Below are 21,528 nucleotides of genomic sequence, written 5' to 3' on the forward strand. Positions count from 1 at the left end.
GATGTCGCGCTCTCATCACAGCCAGGAAAGAAGGTACCAGGCTTTTATTGAGGCTTAGCCGAGTGGGTGTCAGCAACACCACTGATGTGGCAACATAATGCGTAAGGAGGAAAGAACAAGTCTTTTTTTAAAAAATCCCCAAACATGTATAAAATGTTTCAGGTTCTTTTTGGGCCATTTGAAACATAATGCCCCAAATAAAGATATTTGATGACACTTAAAAAAAATTAAAACATGTGTAAAGAGAGGTGGGATTTCAGTGTATAATGTTAATTATTAGTGTTGCCAGATGCCACATTTATTCATTATTAAGCAGATAGACCCTGTTTAATAAACAGAAGATACTGTTGATGCCACCTAGAGTTTTTGCACTTTTCTACAAAACAGCAGCTCTGGTGGGTCTGGAGTGTTGAGCCCCTGGGGGGCACCCGGTGTTAAAGCTTTCCTGCTCCCACACTTCCTGGTCTGAGTCCCTCCTGACCCCATGTTGCTTCTTTATGGGTTCCACAGGGCAGAGCCTGAGGCCCCAAGCCCTGGCCCACTGGCTCAGGTGAGGGCAGTGCTGGGTGGACCCTCGGTGCAGCAGTCACCGGGCGTGGCTGCAGCTGCTCAACCACAAGCATTTTTGGGCACTGCCTCTACACTGGCCTCCACAGCTGCGGCTCCTCCCTCAGCCCAGAGCCTCAGAGTGTCAAGTGGGAAAGGACTGTCCTCTGAACTTTGGCTTACATCCACAGAGGGAGAAGTGGTAATGTCCAAGCATGGGCCTGGAGAAATGTGGGTTTGCCCCCACTGCTTTCTCTGCATATACAAATCAGGTTTTCACAACTAAACAGCTGTTTTCTATGCACACCCATCCACCCTTCATTTTTCCTGAATAATATGACTCAAGAAAGAGGTTATACTTTCAAAGGAACTTTTAATCACAGTGATTAGGAAGTTTGTCCTTCTGCTGGTGTCCATGGGGAGATTTTAGCTCATGGAATGAGTTTTCCAGCAATGATCTAGTTAGAAAATAAAATGCTACGTTGCGAATAATCCTTTAAAATCTACCAGTTTTATTATTTTTAAAAGCTGTGTTGTCAGTCAGTCCTGTAAAGTTTCTGTGATTAACTCGAATAGCATTCCTTGACTGCCACTTAACAATCAACCTGCTGCATCTCAAATCATGTGTTGGGAGTTTCCCACGAGTGCGTCCAGATGCTTTGGAAAAGCCAAAAAATGCAACACATCTGGTTTTCCAAACAATAGTCATGGAAAATTTTACCCTTGAGGTGGAAAATAGCGTCCAGTTACTCAGCTGGAACCTCACATTCAGTGTATTTTAATGTCATTCTCTCTTTGCTTCCTCCTCCTTCCAACACTAATTTTTTAGCTATTCCTCTTGAAAAAGGAGATGGACCTGTGAGTTCCCGCTTCATACAGTGTGTGGTAGAGGCATGTGGATGGGCTAACAGGGTCTGGCCCAGACAGGCAGAGTCAGGTCTGCCTTCAGTGGACCTGTCTGTCCACAGTAGTTAAGTGCACAGTGCTGTCCATCCAAGGGCGGAAGATTAATGAGCTCCACTGTAAGCAACAGCTGGGTCCCTGGGAGTGAATGTTCTCAGTTGGAAGGTTTGCCTGCGTGGTGGCGTAGGTATCAGCTAGGCAGCCTGGATGCAAGAACGAGAACGCGTGTCTTAGAGAGCTTCCGTCCAGGCCGCACCCTTTTCAGCAGCTCTGAGAGCCCCCGGGGTGATAAGCACAATGGGAAACGTGGCCTAGCTTCTTTCCCAAGGGTGAGTTCGTGAGTAACAAAACTTCCCAGGCCTTGGTCCTTGCTTTGTGTCATAGTGAACATTCTCACAGTTGAACACAGTAAATGGCAACATTTATCATGTCCAAAGGGGTTAAAAAGAAAAACACGCTTAGATGTATCGAGTCAACCTTAGAAATAGTTCATAAAAAGTCATCAGATTGGAAAATATTTGGCTCTGCAAATGTTCCCTGCTGAGTGATCTTTAGTTCCAGGATCCAGAGGCAGCGACCTGATTGCCCTAGAGAACAGTGAGCACTTTCACTTTGCCTGGCCTTCTGGAAGAGCAGAGGCTGGAAATAGGCAAGGACATGTTGTATGGTTCTCACTGGGCAACGTGGCACTTGCCACTTCGTTAAACTTTAGAACAGACTCCTAAGGCTGTGGAGTTTTAACACAAGGTTTAACACAAGGTGTTCACACAGGTGATTAATAGTGCCAGAATTATAACCCTGTGGTTCCAACAGCTAATCTTCCCAGAACTGTATTAATGTATTAAAAGAGAAGTTATTTTTTCATTCAGGGATGTGACATAATACTTTATTAAAGCATCTAAGTGTAAATATAAAGAACCTAATGTAAAATTCAGAACAAGATCTAATGAAATTATGTTTCATATTAGTCTTCAAGTCTTCAACTGCTGCTGGTCACTGAAGAATCCCACTCAGGATACAGCCTTAGGACCGAGTAAAATCTGCTTCCCTGGACCTTTGTCACTCATCCAGGACTCATCCGAAGTGTGGGGCCTTCAGGGGCCACTCTTAAGTAGAGGTCAGCCTTTCTCCTGTAGACAGAGTGCCTTTGGCTCCCTGGGCCTCCTGGTGCCCAAAAGCCCACTTTCTGGCTGCCCACCTTTCTGCTTTGGCCAAGATGCAGAAACTTCTGGAAAGAGCGCCTCTGTCAGATGAGGTGTGCATATCAGAACTGTGATCTGCCTTGACTTTTTTTTCCTAAATAAGGAAGATCTCTGAAGCCTACATTTCAATTTTGTATGTTGTACCATGGTTTGTTCTTCAGACTATGCAACTTATCACCTCACCTAGGAGACATGCAGCTCTGTGTAAAAAGAACCAGACCAGAGCTTATGATTAGGAAACATGTTATTTTTGCTGCATATTTTTGTTTGTTTCTGTTACTGTGAAATAGCACGTGCAGGAGGTGAAAGGTCACGAGTACTTAAGGAAAGGACATGCTCTGCCCCAGTCCCACCTCTCCCAGTTAACCGTGGTTGGCAGTTGGCAGCATACCTTTAAAGTGTGGGACAAGCTGTAAACTTCGCTGACAAGTGGTTTCTTTCCATCTAGCCACTTGATTTACACAGACCTGTCCTGGTTTCTTTGAAGCCTTTGGCCGATAACTCTGGGTTTATAACTTATTCAGTGTATTCCCATTAGTTCTTTCATATACCCTCATTTATCCTTGGGAATCTGTCACTGAAAATTATGGTGACCTGCAGGCACAGAGCCCTCATGGCCCGGGTCACCTGGCATATTCTCAGCCAGAGGACAAATGATTTCTGTCCATAAACGAATCCATCATCTCTGTAAACTTCAATCAGAGATTATATTTTCACAGCCAGTCTTCCATGACTCATTCTCTTTTATCTGTTGGGGAGGAATAATGGTTTCAGAAAAGAATCTTAAAATTAATCTGAATGTAACAATGAAGGTAAAAATGACGAATGGCTTATTTATTAAAATGTTGCTGGATGTGCAAATGTATCCTTTCTGGCTGATCTCACAGTAAAGGACTTGTTTTGAGATTCCTGCTGGTAGAGGAGTTACTGTTACTGAGCCCTGCCTGAGCTCCCCCTCTGTAAATGTATCAAATAGGAGCTGTGCCTGTGTTTGTTGGGGATGAGGGCAGCTACCACAGCGTTCTAGAACTCCCTGCCCATGTCTAATGGCTTAAATGAATAGGAGGTGGAGGCCATCACCTCTACTTTGTGACTGGCTTTTTGTGGGTCAGCCCTTAGCAGCAGGTCAGTATCTGTCTTCCAAACTGAGCTTAAACCCATCTCCAAAGTCAATGACTCTGATATAAGCAAAGTCATTGATGGTAGTTTAGCTCTTTTACAGAGTTTTGAAGCACGTGTCTTAAAATCTTCTCAGGCAAGAATGATTTTGTAAAATAGCTGGCATTGCACAAATATCTGGGTATGCTACCTTTCCCATGAACTTGCTTTTCACTTTCTAGTAATAGTATTTATTATATATTTGGATAGCAGTCCCATTGGCAGAAGCCCAACTCAAGCCTGTTATAAAGTGTAATACTTGATGGTACCATCAAGTTCCTGATCCCAGTTTTGGGATTATTTAAGCCTTAGCCAAGAGAGATGAGTTTGGAAGGGATGAAATACCCTTAGACCAAGGAGAAGGAAATAGTGGAGCCATTTTATCCTGCTTCTTTGGGAGAAAACCAACCAGCTGATCCTGAAGAGATTGAAAAGTTGTTTTTAATTAAGATTGACCTATACTTAACAAATTATGTATAAGCTAAAAGGTTACATAGCTAGGCCACTGGCACAAAAGGTTTAGAGAGTTCTGTATCCAGAAAGACTTTCACTTGAAGACCTCCAAATGGACCAGAATCTTGATTCCATTCTTGATTTGGGTCATCTTTTTACCCAAAACATAGTGCAAGGGCACCCCAAGGAGAAAAAGTGAGAGAAGTAACTTTCAGGCGTTCTTTCCTGACGGCTGACTGTTATTTCCCTTGCTGTATGGGGGATGGAATTGTTTCACAGAGATTATATGGTTTCTTTAGGGCAAGGTTTAAAAAAATAAAGGCCTGCACAGGGTATAATGTGAGAATTCAGATACCCTGGCTCGGTTTGTCCAGCTTTGGACAGACCTGGATTGTGGTCCGGGCTCTGCGCTTCTAGCAGTAAGACCTCAGCTGCTCCGTGCTCTCATTCCTCCTCTGTAACACTGGGAACGTGACGGTATGCACCCAGGATTGATGTGAAATGCAAGTAAAATCATGTAAGTGAATGATTTGGCACACCTCCTGGCCCATTGGAAACAATTAATAGTATGTTTTTTGTATGTGAAAAAGTTGTTTAAAAAGAATCCCGTGCCCATCTATGGCTCAGTCTGGATCTTCAGGAATGTTGCCTCCGACATGGATTCTTGCTGGTGTAGTGGCGGAGAGCTAGGCTGGCCGCTTGCCTCCTCGCACCTGCTGCTCCCGGGCAGTTATAGTAACAAGTACAAGTAACAAGTATCAACGCGTTGATTCTCCCGGCTCTCCTGCTCCCTGGAGCCACCTTCACCCCAAAGCAGTGTTTGAGCTCATTCCATGATGATTAATATTAGACTGGTATAATAGGACATCAACTTGAATACTCTGACCCAAATGTGCATGAAAACATTAAGGCTTAAGTTTATTTAATCTGATATCTGCTAATGCCCCAAAGTACTTACTTCTGAAGGACCCAAATTTTCATCTGCAAAAGGACTGTCATGTGAACCCCTGCTTTCGAGGAGCACAGAGTTCTGGTCCTAATGTTATCAGATCTGTTTGGTATAGGGCTAAGAACCCACAGGCTGCTCACATATGTGACTCAGGGCTCATAGGGAGCTATTAATTATGTACCAGAATTAATTATATGGTTTTCTGCTTTTTCTTCAGTGAAAATTAAATGACTACTCCAAAGACTGGATCAAAATTATTACTGTTATTTTATGCTTAAAATACTGTAGCTCAAAAAGTAGTGATTTTTTAAATTTAAAATCCAAAGATGAAAATACCAAATAAATATACCATAAAATATACATAATTTTTCAGCAGATTCTCTACTTACGAAGATATGTATTTCTGAAAAGATTGTTGCAACCCCTCTTCTCACTCACCTGCACTTATATTTTTTTAAAATACCTTTGGTGTCGAGTTTGAAGAAACTGTTCTGCATTACAGTTTCACACATTTCATGAGCATCTCTTTCAATACGTTGGTAATTTATTTATATTCAGATGGTTGGAAAGAATGGGATTTCTAGAAGGCATCTCTATTTTCAGAGTTTTGCAAATGTTAACTGAATCATATTCTTAATGCCTTTTGTCTCAGAGTTGTTAAAGTTGGTGTTGATGGTGAGAAAAATCAAGGAGCAATAAATGCTAATAAATAGGCCTTTCTACTCGATTGAAAGTCTACTGTATCTAATGTTATAACCCTTCGGATAAATTAGGAGGAAAAACTATGGCATTTACAGTAATAAATATGCTTATGTTAAGGAGTTTCCTTTTCCTTTTCTAGTTCAACTTTATTTAAATTGAAACATGTATTCAAAATATCTTAAATTCTTCCTGAGTATGGTTAACCAGCTTTGTATATGTATGTGTGTGTATTTCCTGGATTAACGGGGTGGTTTGAGAAGCACGACTGACTCTCCGCTGATGGAGGAGAGAAGGCTGATGTGAGTGTGGATCCTGAGCTGGGCAGCCTGGAGCGTGCTCCCTGCCACCCCTGGCAGGAGAGCCGTACCCAGCGGGGGCTTCCATCTGAGAGGGAGGGCTCTGTCTTCCCATGGTGGTGACAGTCTGCGTCCAGCAGGACTGAGAGCTTTGGTTCCTCCTGCCTCATAAATCCACCACACAAGGTTGCGCCGAGACCGGGCGGAGCGCTCGTGCTGCACTTGAAGCGTTTGCTGGCTGACTGGAGGAGAGGGGCTCCTGTGGCTTTTATTATCCAGGTAGCATAATTGATTCAGTGTGTTTAATTCAGTTGGACAAACCTTTCTGATGTAATGCCCATGCTGAAACGTACTAAGATAGCAATCATGGTTTTGAAATATGCCTTCAAAAGGGCTGGACAGGTGTTAGAAAATATAAAATCTTTTACATTAGGTGTAACAGATTAGTAATGAAAGTCCGTTCTTCATTTATCAGACCTATTTGCATGCTTCATGTGAGCTGAGCGTTGTGTGAAACACTGGGATTGTGGGCTGACCCACAATTGTGGGCTTTGCCTCTCTGGGCACTTACAGTGGTGGGGGGCACGAGATAAATAAGAAGGCGTGGTTATTTGTGTGATTAGTGAAGTAGAAGGCGAGGGCAGTGATTCTATCTCGGGGGACCATGAGGAAGCCTTCTATGAAGGGATTAAGCATTTTACCTTTGGCTTTAAATTATGAAACCTCGAAAATCCCATTGCTCCCCGCCATGGCCATGCTGGTCATGTATATGACCTCTTAGTAACTATCGATGAGAGCATGACCACCCTATGTTTGTAAGAGATATGAGGCCTTTATTAATTTCCTTCTGGCTCAACAACTAGCACTGAAATGACAGCATATGTAGGTGCGTGTCTATATCTTGTCATTTCTGCACCCCCAAGCAGAGCTTGAAGTCACACAGAGCGTCCTGGCAGCCCTGGCCTCCAGGACTCGCTGTGGCCTCCTGCAGTTTCCCTGCTCCTGCTCATCCGGCCAGAGCACCTCTGTTCCAGGTTCCCATAGCGCCAGCCTGAGTTCTGGCCTCCCTCTAATGCAGCGAGCCCGTAGCAGTCCAGCTCCAGGAGCCTGGTGGCGGGTGTGGGGTCCCTCTGGCTCTCTCCTGCCGACTGTGTGGCTTCCCACTGCTTGGCGTCCATTGCAGTGGTGGCTTGCAAACAGCCCAGCCCCTGTTGGATTGCCAGGCTCCTCCTCTGAGCTAAAGAGCACCTGTACACGAGGGCGCAGAGCCAACTCCCGTGTTCCCACAGGTGGTGGAAAACCAGCAGCTGTTCGGTGCACTCAAGAGCTTGCTGGAGGACTTGCGCTCGGAGCTGCGGGAGGATGAGCATGCCCGGCTGCGGCTGCAGCAGCAATACGCCAGCGACAAAGCTGCCTGGGATGTGGAGTGGGCCATGCTCAAGTGCCGCCTGGAGCAGGTACCTGCCCGCCAGGTCCCTCCCTACTGCCCATGGGTCTCTGTGGTCCAGGACAGGTGTGGAGGAGGCGGGTTACTCAGATTCACAGTGACCCTCATCTGAGAGCAAGGGCTCTGGGGAGAAAGCAGGGGCAACTGCCTGCTGTCTCATCCTGAAGTTCCCAGCCTTCCTCAGGCGGCTTCTTTTCCCTCATATTCCCTCTCCCAAGTATGACACATGGTCCCTGAGGAGCAGCATCTTAAAGTAGCGTGTATTTCCCGTTCTACATGGAGCGAGGTTGTGTTTAGCCCGATTGAAGCACGGCCTCATGAAGTGGTGGTCAGAGTGCGCTGACACACTTCAGACAGGGGCAGAGAAGCAGCAGCCTGTGGTGTGGTATCTCTGAGCAAGGCAAGCACGTGCTCTTCTTTAGGCTTCTCAGAATCCTGGAAAAGCCGGTGGACCTTTCACCACAGGCCCTAGAAGGCTGATCGGCTTGAGTATCCTTTTTATACCGAAGGACAGGGAGGCCCAGAAGAAGGCGCTGGTCTCAGATCCCAGTGGTCAGTGCTCTGGGGGAGAGGACAGTGTGCTTCTGCCTCCACCCTCCCGACTGAGCGGAGCCTCCTCAGAGGTTTTAGACCATAGCCACTGTTGTCGGGATCAGACAGCCAGAAACAGTCTTTTCTGAGTGTTTACTCCCCGGAAAGCCTCAAACGCAGTGTCCCCTTCGCACCCGTGTCTGTTTGCTCGGATTGCTTCCCCAGGTTCCTTCTAGCCCCTGGATCACAATGAGGGAGGAGAGGTCCATGCATCTTTGGTAATCTGTTTTCTAGGCCCTGTTTTGAGGCAAACCATAAAGTAATTAAAATTTTATATGAATTGGCTCAGTCATGAACAAAAAAATTGCCCAGAAAGGAGACATCTTCCAAATGGCCTTGATAAAAGATGAAAGGGCCTGTCAACGTCAAAAGTAAACAGCTCCCCTGGTACCTACAAGTTCACTCGCATTGCGGCCTGGCCCAAGGGAGCAGTGGTGTCAAGCTCACAGCCCTGGGAAGAATCGAGACACGGCCTTCTCTGCAGAGGAAGAAGCAAAGTGTAGCAAAACCAAAGTACCAGGCCAGGCCCATCAAATGACAGAGCCGCTGACTCAGTTATGAATCCCGCCTGCGGCCTGGGGGAGAGTCTTACTAGACGCTCTCTTTACGTTTGTGCGCGGCCTGAAGAGTCAGCAGTGGAGGAGAAATGAGTAAGGAGACTTTCTGATGAGCTGCCTTTAAACCTACTTAAAAATATGTTTATTGGGGAGAAAGCAAAATATTTTCAAAGGTGTAAGCGTAGCTAAAGAAAGGAGACAATCTTCAATGTAAGCCAGTTTCAAAATATTTTGTCTTTGTTTTAGAGGAACCTGGTATCCACCCACACATGTGCTACAAATAAAGCCTCAGGGAGCGTCAGTAAGCACAGAGAAATACAGCTAGGACTTCAGGCCTAGGAGCCAGGTCGTAATAGGTAAAGATTCGTTATTTTGTCCTACCCGTTTAAGAAGTTTCTTAAACATTCGCAGCTCAGGGAGCAAGGAATGTGGGCTGATGCTAGTCCATTTATAATAGTCCCATCTTTACCCTCTTCTACTTAAATGCAAGACAGTTGAATTCTACCAAAAGTTAAGTATTTTCGTTCAGTGGAGGCCATGTTGTGTCAGTTTCCAAATCTATGATTCCTTTAACTGACTCCTAAGTCAGACCTTGCTCTAAATGCCAGGGATCCAGCAGCAAATAAGGTATTTCTTGAAGGGGCTCTCAGTGCAGTGGGAGACCCAGACAAGGGTTCTAATTTCTAATTGGGTGTTAAGTGTGCTGCAGCTTGCACACAGCCCCGTGGGGAGTGGGGGTGTGCAGAGCACAAGCCGGCGTCAGGGCTCAGGGCAGCTTGGTAGTGAAAGTCCTGCTTGGAATGAATCTCAGAGGATGACCAGGAGTGGGGACATGGGGAAAGGGAGAAGGGTGTTTCAGACAGAGAGGGAACATCAAGAAGAAAGGAACAAGCACCTCTGAGGAGCTGCACCTAGTCGGGGATGAGGGAAAAGAAGAGTGTTAAGGAGTTGAAATGTTAATCCTGATTTTATCACGGAAGTAAAGCATTTTGATTTGCATTTTAAAAAGGTTCTTCCAGCTTCAAGGTAGAGAATAGATCAGAAACCATTAGAATTCAGTGGTTGAACATAGGTCCTTGGGTAGAATTCAGGGGCCTGCAGGACTAGCATAGGAAGAAGATACATCTTTGTGTTCTCTAAGCTTTCATTAAAGATTGTCACCTTCTCCAACCACTTATACTCCTGATTCTGTCCTCTGTGCTGTTGTTATCGCACGGTTTACTTCTATATGTTCTGTAAACACACAATCATTGCAGCTATTTTTGCTTTAGACACTCAGTGATGCTTTAAAGCAATTAAAAATAGAGAAAAGTGAGTTTAAATGTGCATCTATTTATGCCATTTCTAGTGCTCCTCATTTCTGATGTAGATCACAGTGTCTGTTGGTATCATATTCTATCGGCTTGAGAACTTCCTCTGTTATTTCTTGAAACGCAGGTCTGCTGGCAATGGTTTTATTCTATTTTCACTTGTTGAAAAAGGATTTTTCCTTCATTTTTGAAAGTTATTGTTGCTGAGTATAGAATTCTATCACGGTTGACATTTTTCCCCTTCAGCCCTTTAAAGACGGCCCTCCATTGTCCGTTGACTTGCGTGATTTCTGAGGGGCAGTCTGCTGTCACTCTCATCTGTGTGCCTCTGTGTGTAATGTGTCTTTTTTCCATCTGCCTCAGAGGTTTTCTCTTAGCAGTTTGAATATATGTCTGGATAGGAGGTTTTTTGCTTGTTTGTTTGTTTTTAGTGTTTAACTTCCTGAGTGTTTGACAAATATTGATTGTAGACGTCTAGGTTCTCTCACTGCCCAGTCACTAGGTTCCATACAGGGGCTCAGGATAGAGGGACAGAGCTGTGCTGCCCTCGAGGAGCTCCACAGGACAGCAGCAGATGGTGGTGACTCAGAGTAAGGAAATGGAGTGAGAAGCAGGCTGTGGGCACCTTTACCTTCTGTGTCACTCTCTGTGCCAAATGTTCATCATTAGGACTTTAAAAATGAAAATTGTTTCTCCCGTGGGGTTGGTCAAATCTTGATTTAAAACGTGTTTCCAGGGAAAATATGTAAGTGTGCTGAGATTTTCCTCACCTACCAATGCAAGACTTGTAAGGGACTGAGTTCTAAGTTTTTTTTTCCTGACAGCTGGAAGAGAAGACTGAGAAAAACCTGGGAGAATCAGGCCCCTCTGCTGACAGCAAAGGGGCCTTCAAGAAGGAGAGGGAGATACATCAGAAGCTGCTTGCCGACAGCCATGGCCTGGTCATGGACCTGCGCTGGCAGATCCACCACAGTGAGAAGAACTGGCACCGGGAGAAGGTGGAGCTCCTCGACCGCCTCGACAGAGACCGGCAGGAGTGGGAGCAGCACAAGAAGGAGCTCTTGTGGAGGATAGAGCAGGTGAGGAAGCGCCCGGCCGCCGGGACAGCTCATTGCCCTGGAGTCAGAGCAGCTCCATGGAGAAAATGAGGCTGCTCAGGGCTCCTTGCTGCGTCAGGATGTTTCACGGGCTTCAGAGGAGGAGGAAGAAATACTGGGATTTCTAGAGTTGGAAACCTGGGCTCAGCCCTTCCACTATACAGGTCTGTCCATTGCGAAGTTTGTGGGTAACTTCCCTGGCTGTGTATATGTGTCGTGTGTGTGTGGCCGGGAGTGGGGGGTAACTTTTTAAAGGAATTTAAAGACTAACCTTGAAAGATGAAGTTATTTCAAGTCTTGTAAAGTGATTTCTGCCAAAAAGCAAACTAACTTTTAAGTTTGCCACTAAAGATGTGGTCTCAGTGACTTCTCCAGCTTGAATGGAATTGTTATCCATTAGTAAGAAATTGCTGAATTAAGTTGGAAGTCAGGCTGTGCGCACCTGCTGTGGGTATTGCTAAGGTGTAATTAGATAGGACCCTAGTCGGGGGAGGTAGCTGGTTGCTCGTTGTCTTCAGCTAAACAAACAATTCATGAACTCATATGAATTCAGGAGAAGAGGGGGAGTTGTTTTTCTACTGCCCAGATAATCTTCTCTCCATTGCGTCAGATTTAGGACAGTCTGCATAGTTGGGGTCGTGCCTGGGGGAAATTAAATTTTCACATTAACTTGATGAAGGTTTGGAATTCCTCCCTAGCTGGATTTTTACGTAGCGTATGTTGTATTTATTTCAGCCTGTCACACTTACAAATTCATGAGGCCTCAAGGACATGTATTAATCAATAAGAACCTGAGTTCAGGACAGATAACCTCAGTGCTCTATTATAAATGCCCACACTGCCTGCATTTATGTGGGAGCCTTTTGGAAAATGTGCTCTCTTATCCCCAGCCGTGGCACTTGTGTTACGCGGGTGCGGTGCAAAGGTTAGTTTCTGCGCACTGTTGGGGAGGGAGGGAGGAGAATGAACTGAAAAAGACCAGGGGCCTTTGGCTCAGACGATGCTGGGAAGAAGAGAGTGCGCTGTGGATGGAAGGGAGCTCAGGTTCTTCCCGGGTTTGATTACTCACATGACGGAGTCACTGTGTTGATATTTGATGTGGCTCATTTCAGAATTCCCCAAATTCTATCAAAGGAAACTTGCCCACTTCCTGTTTGGTCTAGAAGTGCAGCCCCTGAGAAGAATCTTCTGGGTTAAGTCCCAGAGCCCCACGTGCCCTCACATGGATCAGCCCTGAGGTGGGGTTTGTTGGGGCTGAGGTAACGTGTGCTCTTATGAAACACTCACAGGTTTATCACGTCCGACCTGAGTTAACCACAGTAACTTCAGACCCCTGGTCACCAGAGAGCTTCCCTCTCGGCCTGCCCTCCAGGATCACTCACTTTGTCTGTCCCTCCCGTACCCCAGCAAGGTTACCGTGACCCTGCCGTCACCCCACTAGTCCCCTTTGCTAGTCCACAGCTGTGGGCTCCTTGGTCTTGTCATGCATTCATTTTGAAAGTCACACCTTGGAAATAAGCAAGTCTTTTAGGGTTTTATTTCACTTTTGGGAGTGCACAATTTCTAATAAAGGAAAAATTAGTGAGACATCTGATGACACTCAACTTTCAAAGGGTTTGTGACTGAGGGATGAACAGTCGCCTCATAGTAAGACTGTATTTTGGAAAGATAAGAGTGGGCAGGAGCTGAACCCCATTTCCACATCGTCGTTACTTCAGTGATCACCCAGGGGCCAGCCTCGGAACTCCAGGCCTCAGGGTTAACATCTCTGAGCAGAGTGGGTTCGAGACACGTGCGTTCCGGGCATTCGTCTGTCCCTGAAGTCTGTGTCCTGGATCCCACAGGCTTTGGACAGTGATTCAGTGCTGTTTTTAGAAGAGGACTTGTTGCAGTGAGGGAAGCTCCAGATAGGCAGTTATGGCTTTCAAAAATAAACCCAGCCTTCTCCCCCAAACATTTGACATTTTAAAAGAAGATTTTATAAATCTTGGTGCCCAATCCTGGAAGTTAGGTAAAGCGGTTTTAGGCATTCCCTGTGAGAGAGGGAACTGGTTGAAGCTTGTATGTGTGTGTATGGACGTGTTTGTTTCTTCTTTATCGAGTTGCCCGTTTGCTTACCTTTTAGCTACACATTCCACAGATAAACAAGAAACACAAGTGAACCTGCTTCACAGTGTGTGCTCTAGGTGTTTGACTGCTTGGTGAGCCACGCAGCCTTGACTGTGACGACCTCACACACAGATGGGGAAAGAAGTGACACTAAATCCATTTTCCACTTTCGGGACACATGCTTCATACTTGTCAGGTGTAGTTAAATTCCTACATAATTTCTGTGCCTCGTGAGGCATTTTAAATGATGAATGACTGGGAGTGTGGCTAAGGTCAGATAACACATATCATCTCTCTTATCAGCATCTCGTGTCTTAATCCAGATGTGATGGGTGGTAAACTTTCATGGAGTCACAGTCCATTTCTCCGTAGAGCTCCTCAGTTCCCAGTTAACATGCAGCGATGTGGGGCTTGCTGCTGTACTGAAGGGCTGCAGGGAATCTGTCCATTCTCCTTCCAGTGACTTCCTTAAATCAGTTGCCTTTACAACACGAAAGGCCATTCTTTCAAAACCTGTTCACAAAGTCACCTTTTTTCTTTTGACCAATCCAGATAAGATGACACTGTTCAGAGTGTTTTGTTTTCTGTATTATTTGAAATGCAAATCTTTTAAGTTTTCTATTTGCATTACAAGTTGTTCTACTGCAAGATTCTAAGTACAGTAAGTGCTGATGCCTGGTTTGAAATGACTGTCCTTTTAAGGCCCCGTTATTCTGTTACCGCACTCCAGAGGCATCTTAGCAGCAGATACCTCCAGCTAAAACCATTCCAGCTCATTTTTAGGAAACCTAACACTTACCAGCTTTAGTGCACGTTGCTGCTGGCTGCCTGGGTTTATTTTTGAAATCCCTCTTTGCTGAGTAGGAACGCGCTTGTTCATAGCTCCCTCTTCGTCACTCCCTCCCCCTCTTTGCGCACACCCTCAGTGCACATTTACAGCTCCACATGTGATTCTTGCATTTTAATTCTGTGCCCAAAAATGAAAATAGCTTGGAGATGATCATGTGTTGAAACTAAATTGCGCTGACATGCATTAGATGAACCTTATAAAAAGCTTTGCTTTTTCCTTCTTATTTTTTTGTAATAAAGAAAGCATTTAGCATCTTCTAGAGACCTGTGAAGAACTGTGTCATCGGGGAGGGGCGCTGAGCTTCCCCAATTCAACTGTGATCCTGCATCAAACGCTGACATTTAAGCTCTGGCTGCTTGACTCTCCATCTTTCTCATAAAATGAAGGTCATACTCTGAGACTTCTGTCTCACCACCTCAGAAATTGGTAAAAATGAGTAAAAGTCCTTCGTGTCCATCACTTCACATGCTTTGTTCCTGGTGGTACACAGGCCGCACTTATATTCCACTCGTGGATAAAGGCTTAAATTAGGACACAAAGGTGTCTTTTGTGAAAGATGCTTTGTTGAGAAATAAATTAATACACTTCAAGAGAACTGGAACTTCCTGTCACCGTCCCAGCACTTGAGGACTGAAAATCCTTCTTCTGGTCAAATCCAAATGTCACTTTAGTCATTCAGGTAACTTACTTATTCAGAAGAGCAGGCAACATGGTAGAGTGTGTGAGCATGTCATCTCCTAGAGACCCCATTCAAGATTCTTGGATGGGAATCTCCTCAGCTCTCAGCTGTGCTTTCTGTGCATGTTTCGAGGGAAAGCAGCCCCTTAGGGCTGCCCCGAGGAGCCAGTGCCTCTGCCCTGTGCGCCCTCCCCGAGGTTGCCGTTGGCCCCTTCCCCCAGGGCCCTGCGTGGTCGAGTTCTAGTGCTGTGAGTAGGCCAGACACTGATGCGTGCGCCTGGGCCCGAGGCAAGCTGGGGGTGTCTCACTGACCGACAGTGAGCTCTGCTGTGGGCTGGTCCTGCTGGGCTGACCTTGGCACGGCCCTGGTCCTCCTCTCAGCCTGGGAGGGAGGGAGTGTGCTGTCCCCACCTTACAGATGGGTGCACTGAGTGGAGAAGAGGAGGGGACTTCCCACCTGCAAGCAAACCAGCCAGGCACGGAGCAGTGGCTGCAGCTCAGGTTTTCCTCACGCCACGTGGTCCTCTGTTTCCCTCACCACCATGTCTTGAGTTTACCAAGTCAGGAGAAAGAAGTGTGACTCTGAATGCTGTGGCTTATTTTTTTTGTTTTTTGTTTTTTCCCAGTCATACCAGGTCTTTAATTACCTTGATAACTGAGTTTTAATCCTCTCAAGCAAAGTATAAGTTGTTTTTGACAGCCAGTAGTTATAACCCAGCTTGGTCACTTGGGGTATGTGTAGGACCCATTCCAAATGATCTGGAAATAATACTCTGTTGCTGTTAGGAAACTGCTGGTTAGGAAAGTTGGATTTACCCTCAGAAGTCTGCTATCACGATGGTTTTCCTTTGAGTTTGCCTTACATTCTAAAGGTTATTACAAGAGAGTTCTAACTATGTCATTTAACAATGTTAGATTTTTAAAGAATAAATGTGTGATTTCTGTGAGCACAGTGCTCACAGTTGTATACAATGACATATATGTTCTTGTCAGGAGGAGTTGACTTGGGTGTGATTCATACAGATTTTCCAGTCCAGATAAAACTGTGATTTTTTAAAATTTAAATTTCTTTTGCTGAGGAAGATTCACCCTGAGCTAACATCTGCTGCCAATCTTCCTCTGTTTGTGAGCTGCCACCACAGCATGACCGCTGACAGAGGAGTGGTGTAGGTCTGCCCCTGGGAACCGAACCTGGGCCGCTGAAGTGGAGTGTGCTGAACTTAACCACTAGGCCACTGGGGCTGGCCCATGATTTTTTTTCTTTTTTGGTGAGAAAGATTTGCCCTGAGCCAATATTTACCAGTCTTCCTCTTTTTTTGCTTGAGGAAAGTTGGCCTTGAGATAACATCTGTGCCCGTCTTCCTCTACTTTGTATGTGGGATGCCACCACAGCATGGCTGACAAGTGGTGTGAGTCCACACCTGGGATCCGAACCCAAGAATCTGGATCACTGAAGTGGAGCACACAGAGCTTTAAGCGCTCGGCCATGGGGCCGGGCCCCTGATTTTTTTTTAAAAAAAGCATGTGTAATATTGTGTTGCATTTTGAAATTAAGACCAGACTTTTAAGAACATTTACATCTAACAGTCTCTCTGGACCCATAGGTAATTCTAAATTGTGGAGAAACCATGGTCTTAGGGAGAAAAACAGACAAAGAAGTGAGGCTAATTGTTTTCATTTTTAAAACCCTCAAGTTGCAGAAAGAAAACAGTCCCCGGAGAGGTGGCAGTTTCCTCTGTGATCAGAAAGAAGGCAACATCCGCCCCTTTGCCCACCCGGGAAGCCCCCGTGTGCCCCGTCCCCTGGGGCTGTGGCCCTGCTCGGACACTGACTCCGTCCCATTTGATGACCGGCCGCTGTCCAAGCTGAAAGAATCCGACAGGTGCTCGGCCCGGGAGAACCTCTACTTGGACACCCTGTCCCTGGACGACGAGCCCGAGGAGCCTCCGGCCCATGGGCCCCAGAGGGAGTTCGGGAACTGCCTCCCTGAGGTTGGCTTGGGCTTTTGGGTTTTGGGTTTTGGGTTTTGGGTCCAGTTCACTATCACAGACCAGGGGGTTGTTGGGAAATCAGCCGTGTGCCTGGCAGGCTGCAGGGCTTCACATAGCAGACAGCCTCTGGGTTGAGTAAAAGTGAAACCTTCATAAGCTAAGAGCTGTGCTCGGTGGTCCTGGCCCCAAACTCCTGGCGTGTGCTGTGGTCCAGTTTGCTTTGCCGCCTTCTCTCTGGTTTGGAGATACAGGGCTCATATCCTGGAGGAGACGTCTCACAAACGAGTGTGTCCCGTGAAACGCAGGAGGAAATAGATCGTTGTGGGAAGTGCAGATCTTCAGCTTTCTTTTAAAGTCACAGCACAGTCTTCTGATTGTAGAAAACTTATTAGTAACCGAAAAGATTCTATTTTAAAGAAAGTACCTCACTTCTGGAAATAGCAGATGTTACAGATCAGTGACATACTATGAACATCTTCTTCTGTGTGAAGGGGGAAACCCAGCCCTGAGAAGCCTTGTGTAAAGTGGGGCGGCACGCAGGTGAGCCACGTGTGTGCTGAGTGTCCATGGCGCAGCGGCAGGTTCCTCTCCTTGTTAAGACTGGGTTTTAAAAATTGATTTTAGAATCATTACTTGTGAGTCAATTTAACAATTGTACCTGTCATTTATTGTTTTTACTGAGGTGTGTATAACATTACATTAGCTTCAGCTGTACAACACAATGGTTCGATATTTGTATATATTGTGAAGTGATCACCACCATAAGTCTAGTTAACATCCATCACCACACATGCTGATAACTTCTTTTTCTTGTGATGAGAGCTCTTAGAAACTTTCAAGAGAGCGAGGGGTGGGTGAAGCGGGTGGCACCTGTCGTTTAACCTGTCGCTAACACTAAATAGACTCAGAAGAGTTCACGTCAAATAGTGTTGAATTGTAGGGAAGGTTGGCTTCTGTGACCTGTCTGTGAGGTCAAGTGCCTTCCCCGCAACAGTGTGTACCCAGATGACACGACAGTGCCGGTGTGCCTCCCTGTTTGCCCTATTGGCAATCTCTCATGGTCCACTTTCACAGCAGAGAGAAAGCAGACTGGGGTCGGGAGACCATCTCTTACCAGTTCTCCAGTGTCCCGGACCCCATACTGGTCTGCACAGCAGAAACGAGGGCCACGCTCGCTAAAAGGCAGTGCACCCAGCTATTTACTATGCCGAGGAATGAAGTGTGTTACTGTCCAAGGCGTGCGAGCATCCTTGCCCCTTCTTCGAGGCCACGTCAGCACGAGGGTGTTTCCTCCAGAGAAGCCTCGTGTTCATGTTGCTCTCTGCCAGCACAGCTGTCATTCCTCTTCCTAAGGGGAAGTCGCTGTAATTTCACCTCTGATTCTAAATGGCGATGTTTAAAACCAAGAAAGCGCTCCAGCCTAAGGATGTCATACCAGCTTCCATAGCGAGGCTCAGACCAGATCTCCTGACGTCAGCCTCCTGACTGTGACCCGCATCTTCCCTTCTCCCCACCTCTTTCTCTGTGTCTCTGTGTCTCTCACACACATACATACACACGCACCTGTGCATTCAGACGTATGCAGGTCCTTACAATACTTGGCTTTGAAATGCATTTAGTTAGCGAGGTCCTTTGAGGAAGCGCAGAAGAGCCACTTTCTCCATGACAGAGTTTACAGCCGGTTTTTCTCACCCACGTGTGCTCCTCCTGGGCCGGCAGAAGCTCCAGCCCTGCGTCACGCTGGGGATTCAGGTCTCGTCCTGCCTGCTGAGGGCCGAGGGCAGCGGGCAGCAGCGCTCCCTGCCAGGACTTGGCCTCCTTGTATGTTTTAAATGGTATTTTCCTAGAGCGGGAGAGCAAAACAATCACTCAGCACACTGAGGGCTCCTAGGCAACCAAAGTTAACTGATTCAGACAAACCTCTCTCTTCTTTCTAGGAAGAAGAAAATCCCAAGGGAAATCTTCAAAGGTAAGTAAGATTGATGAAAACAATAGAGACTACTGAACTATAAACCTCTTGGTCCTGAAATTCCATCTTGTCTGCAGTCTGTCCTAACACTGTCTTCAGAATGACTTAAAATAAGACTTCTGAATAAGTGGTTGCTTTATTATTATTTTATAAATGTTGTATTTTTTATTAGTGGTAACAAAAAGCCCAGAGACATGCTGTGTGTGTCAGTGTCATGGTAAGAACTCTGCCGATATAGTGGTGTACTGTGTATGGAAAGGAATGATTGTGTTAAATGGGTTTTGAAAAGTCCATGGAAACCCCTGTCTTCTCATTTAAAGTCTGGAGAAACTCCCTCTTGATGTGCTACGAGACATTTCATATACTACATATTTAAAACCTCTGCTAGGAGGATTTATTAAAATATTTCCAGGCAGTGATCCTTGAAGTAAATATAAAGTAATTGATATTGTTGATGTTAGTAATCATATATTTTAGGTCATATGTATGATGAGACGTGTCTGAAAAGGTACATATAAGCAAATTTGTTTAAATTTAAACATAAAACACAGCTGAGCAGAAAGTATGGCAGTTTCCCGTACCCCCCTCCCACGTGTGCACACACACTGCCTTCTAGGTGGACGCACCATTGCCACTGCACACAGTTTCTTCTCAGGGCAATTCGCTGTGTTCAGATCTCTTCATCCCTGACTTTCCTGTGAGCTTGGAGTCCGTGAAGTACGTGTGCTTCCCATTTTGCCTTTATCGGATTCCTCCAACACCAGGAAGTGCCTGTGGCACATTTCCATCCTTCGAGCTCTGTCTCGTCTTGTCATTCTGGAACGTCACAGGGCAGCACTTGGGAGCTCAGCTCTGGAGCCAAGTGGTCTGGGTTCAGATCCACGTCTGCCTCTCGCTAGCCGTGCAACCCTGGGTGAGTTATACAACTGCTTTGTGCCTGTTTCCTCAACTGCAAACAGCAGGTATTTAGATCTTTTTGCAGCTTACATGTGTTAATACACATAAGACAAAGCGATGCCTGGCACAAGATGACAGTGGACCAAGCTTACTATCATTATATCCTCCTGCTTTTCCTCCTTTCTTAGCAGAGCTCCTCCCTGCACTGTAGCTAGTTATTATTTTTCATCTTGATTGCTTCTGTTAATTTCAAAAATAATCCATGCTTGTAAAATTTAAACAATATCAACGTGTGCAAAGTAAGAAGGTACATGTGTCCTCCCCTCCACCCTTTTCCCCTCTTGCTTCTGGCACTTTCCTGTGTTCCCTCCGTACTTGCTTCTTGTTCACATGCATCCTGGTTTTTGTAGTTGTTGTTTTGTTCTGCTCTGGCCACTGCTAAGGTTGATGCCGCTCCTTCCTCTGTCCACATTGGCTGGTTCCACGATACCCGTCCAAGCCTTGGAGGCAGATAGTCCCACACAGGTGCAGCTGCTGATGCACTGTGGGAGCAGTTCCTGTGGGCAGAAACGGGGTTAGATGAGCTGCATCCAGGAAGTGTGGAAAGGGTCAGGGTTTCCACACTGTAGAGCACGTCCAGCCCCCAGTGAACGGTGCTCTGAGGCTCCTTGTTATTTCAGCAGCAACTTGACCAGAGGCAGAAGAGGAAACTTCTGCTTGCTGGAAAGCTTAGGACCCAGTGACAAATCAACCATCCTTTCTATTTCCTTTTATTTCCAGTGCGGGGTATAGCCAGCTTTCTGTTATTCAGAGGGCCATTGTGCAGTTTGTAGATTATTTCTAATAAAAAAATGCCACTGAATGTACCTCTAGTGAGAAATAGCAAGATGAAATGCCTAACGACGTCATTCGTAGCCTGCTCTTCCACCCCATGGTGGTGGGCACCAGAGCACATGCTCCCAGGGTAAAGGCACTTGTCAGCCAGGCCACCCAGAGCTTTGCTCATTCTATGGGCCAGTCCGTGTGGTAAACAGACTTGCTCAGAGCAGGGCCCAGTTCTGGCCTCGCCATTGTTAGTGGGTCCTGCAGAGGAGTGGCCCATGCACTCGGTCTGGGACCCCTTTGGCAGGGCCTGGGCTGGTCTAGAACCCCAGGTATTTAAGCCTCTGACTTGGGGGGGGGTGGGTGGATATTAATATGTCCCCTGAGAAAGTAGCCTGCTTGTAGACAGTGAGTCTGCGTCACTTCCCCTCCACGACCCCATTAGGAGAGATTCCAGGCCAGAGTGTCCAGGACCTGAGCTGGCAGGCATGGCTGGTCCCAAGCCTCCTTCCTGGCTACCACTTCTTAGCCCTGGGTGCGTTGACAAGCTGCCCAGGCACTCCAGCAACTTCCCGTCTTAGCATGTTGGAATCCCCAGCCCCTCATACCGTGCTGCCCAGGCCTACAGGAGGCCGTCAGTAAATTCATGTCAAATCGAAATATGTTGAGTTAAAGTGCTAATGTATTGAGGCATCTACACCGAATCCACGCCCATCAGGCAGCAGCTCCCCCTAAACTGGCTGTTGCTTTAGCTCACCTGTTTTCACTCTCCTGTTGTGCTTGTGCATCTTGTCCAGGAGTACAGAAGGAGCAGGAGCAAAAAGAGGCTGAGCTGTAAAGGAGGGAGCGGAGAGGGAGCGAGGGCACTGAGCCCTGGTGGTGGGTTTGGCAGGGCCAGAAGGAGTTTCTGTTTGAAATGGCATTTCGGAATTATTTGCTAACTTGCTTACATCTTCCCCTCCCTCTCTTCTACGTCTTTTGTTTGGCCTTTGGATGTTGTT

General features: G+C 46.3%; 1 protein-coding gene across 9 annotated transcripts in view; it reads left to right on the forward strand.

The window, feature by feature from the left end:
- MTCL1 (microtubule crosslinking factor 1) overlaps window positions 1-21,528 on the forward strand; it is a 136,800-nt gene that overhangs the window by 103,218 nt on the left and 12,054 nt on the right. For 8 of the 9 annotated variants that reach the window (XM_070513568.1, XM_070513564.1, XM_070513565.1 and 5 more), the window contains 4 exons: window positions 7,499-7,666; window positions 10,939-11,193; window positions 16,543-16,839; window positions 18,777-18,808. In XM_070513568.1, coding sequence (XP_070369669.1) covers window positions 7,499-7,666; window positions 10,939-11,193; window positions 16,543-16,839; window positions 18,777-18,808 — 752 coding nt within the window. The remainder of the gene's footprint in view (window positions 1-7,498; window positions 7,667-10,938; window positions 11,194-16,542; window positions 16,840-18,776; window positions 18,809-21,528) is intronic. The other variant, XM_070513569.1, reaches the window with a different exon arrangement.

The sequence above is a fragment of the Equus asinus genome, chromosome 7, assembly GCF_041296235.1.
Source record: "Equus asinus isolate D_3611 breed Donkey chromosome 7, EquAss-T2T_v2, whole genome shotgun sequence".
In the NCBI taxonomy this organism is placed as follows: domain Eukaryota; kingdom Metazoa; phylum Chordata; class Mammalia; order Perissodactyla; family Equidae; genus Equus; species Equus asinus.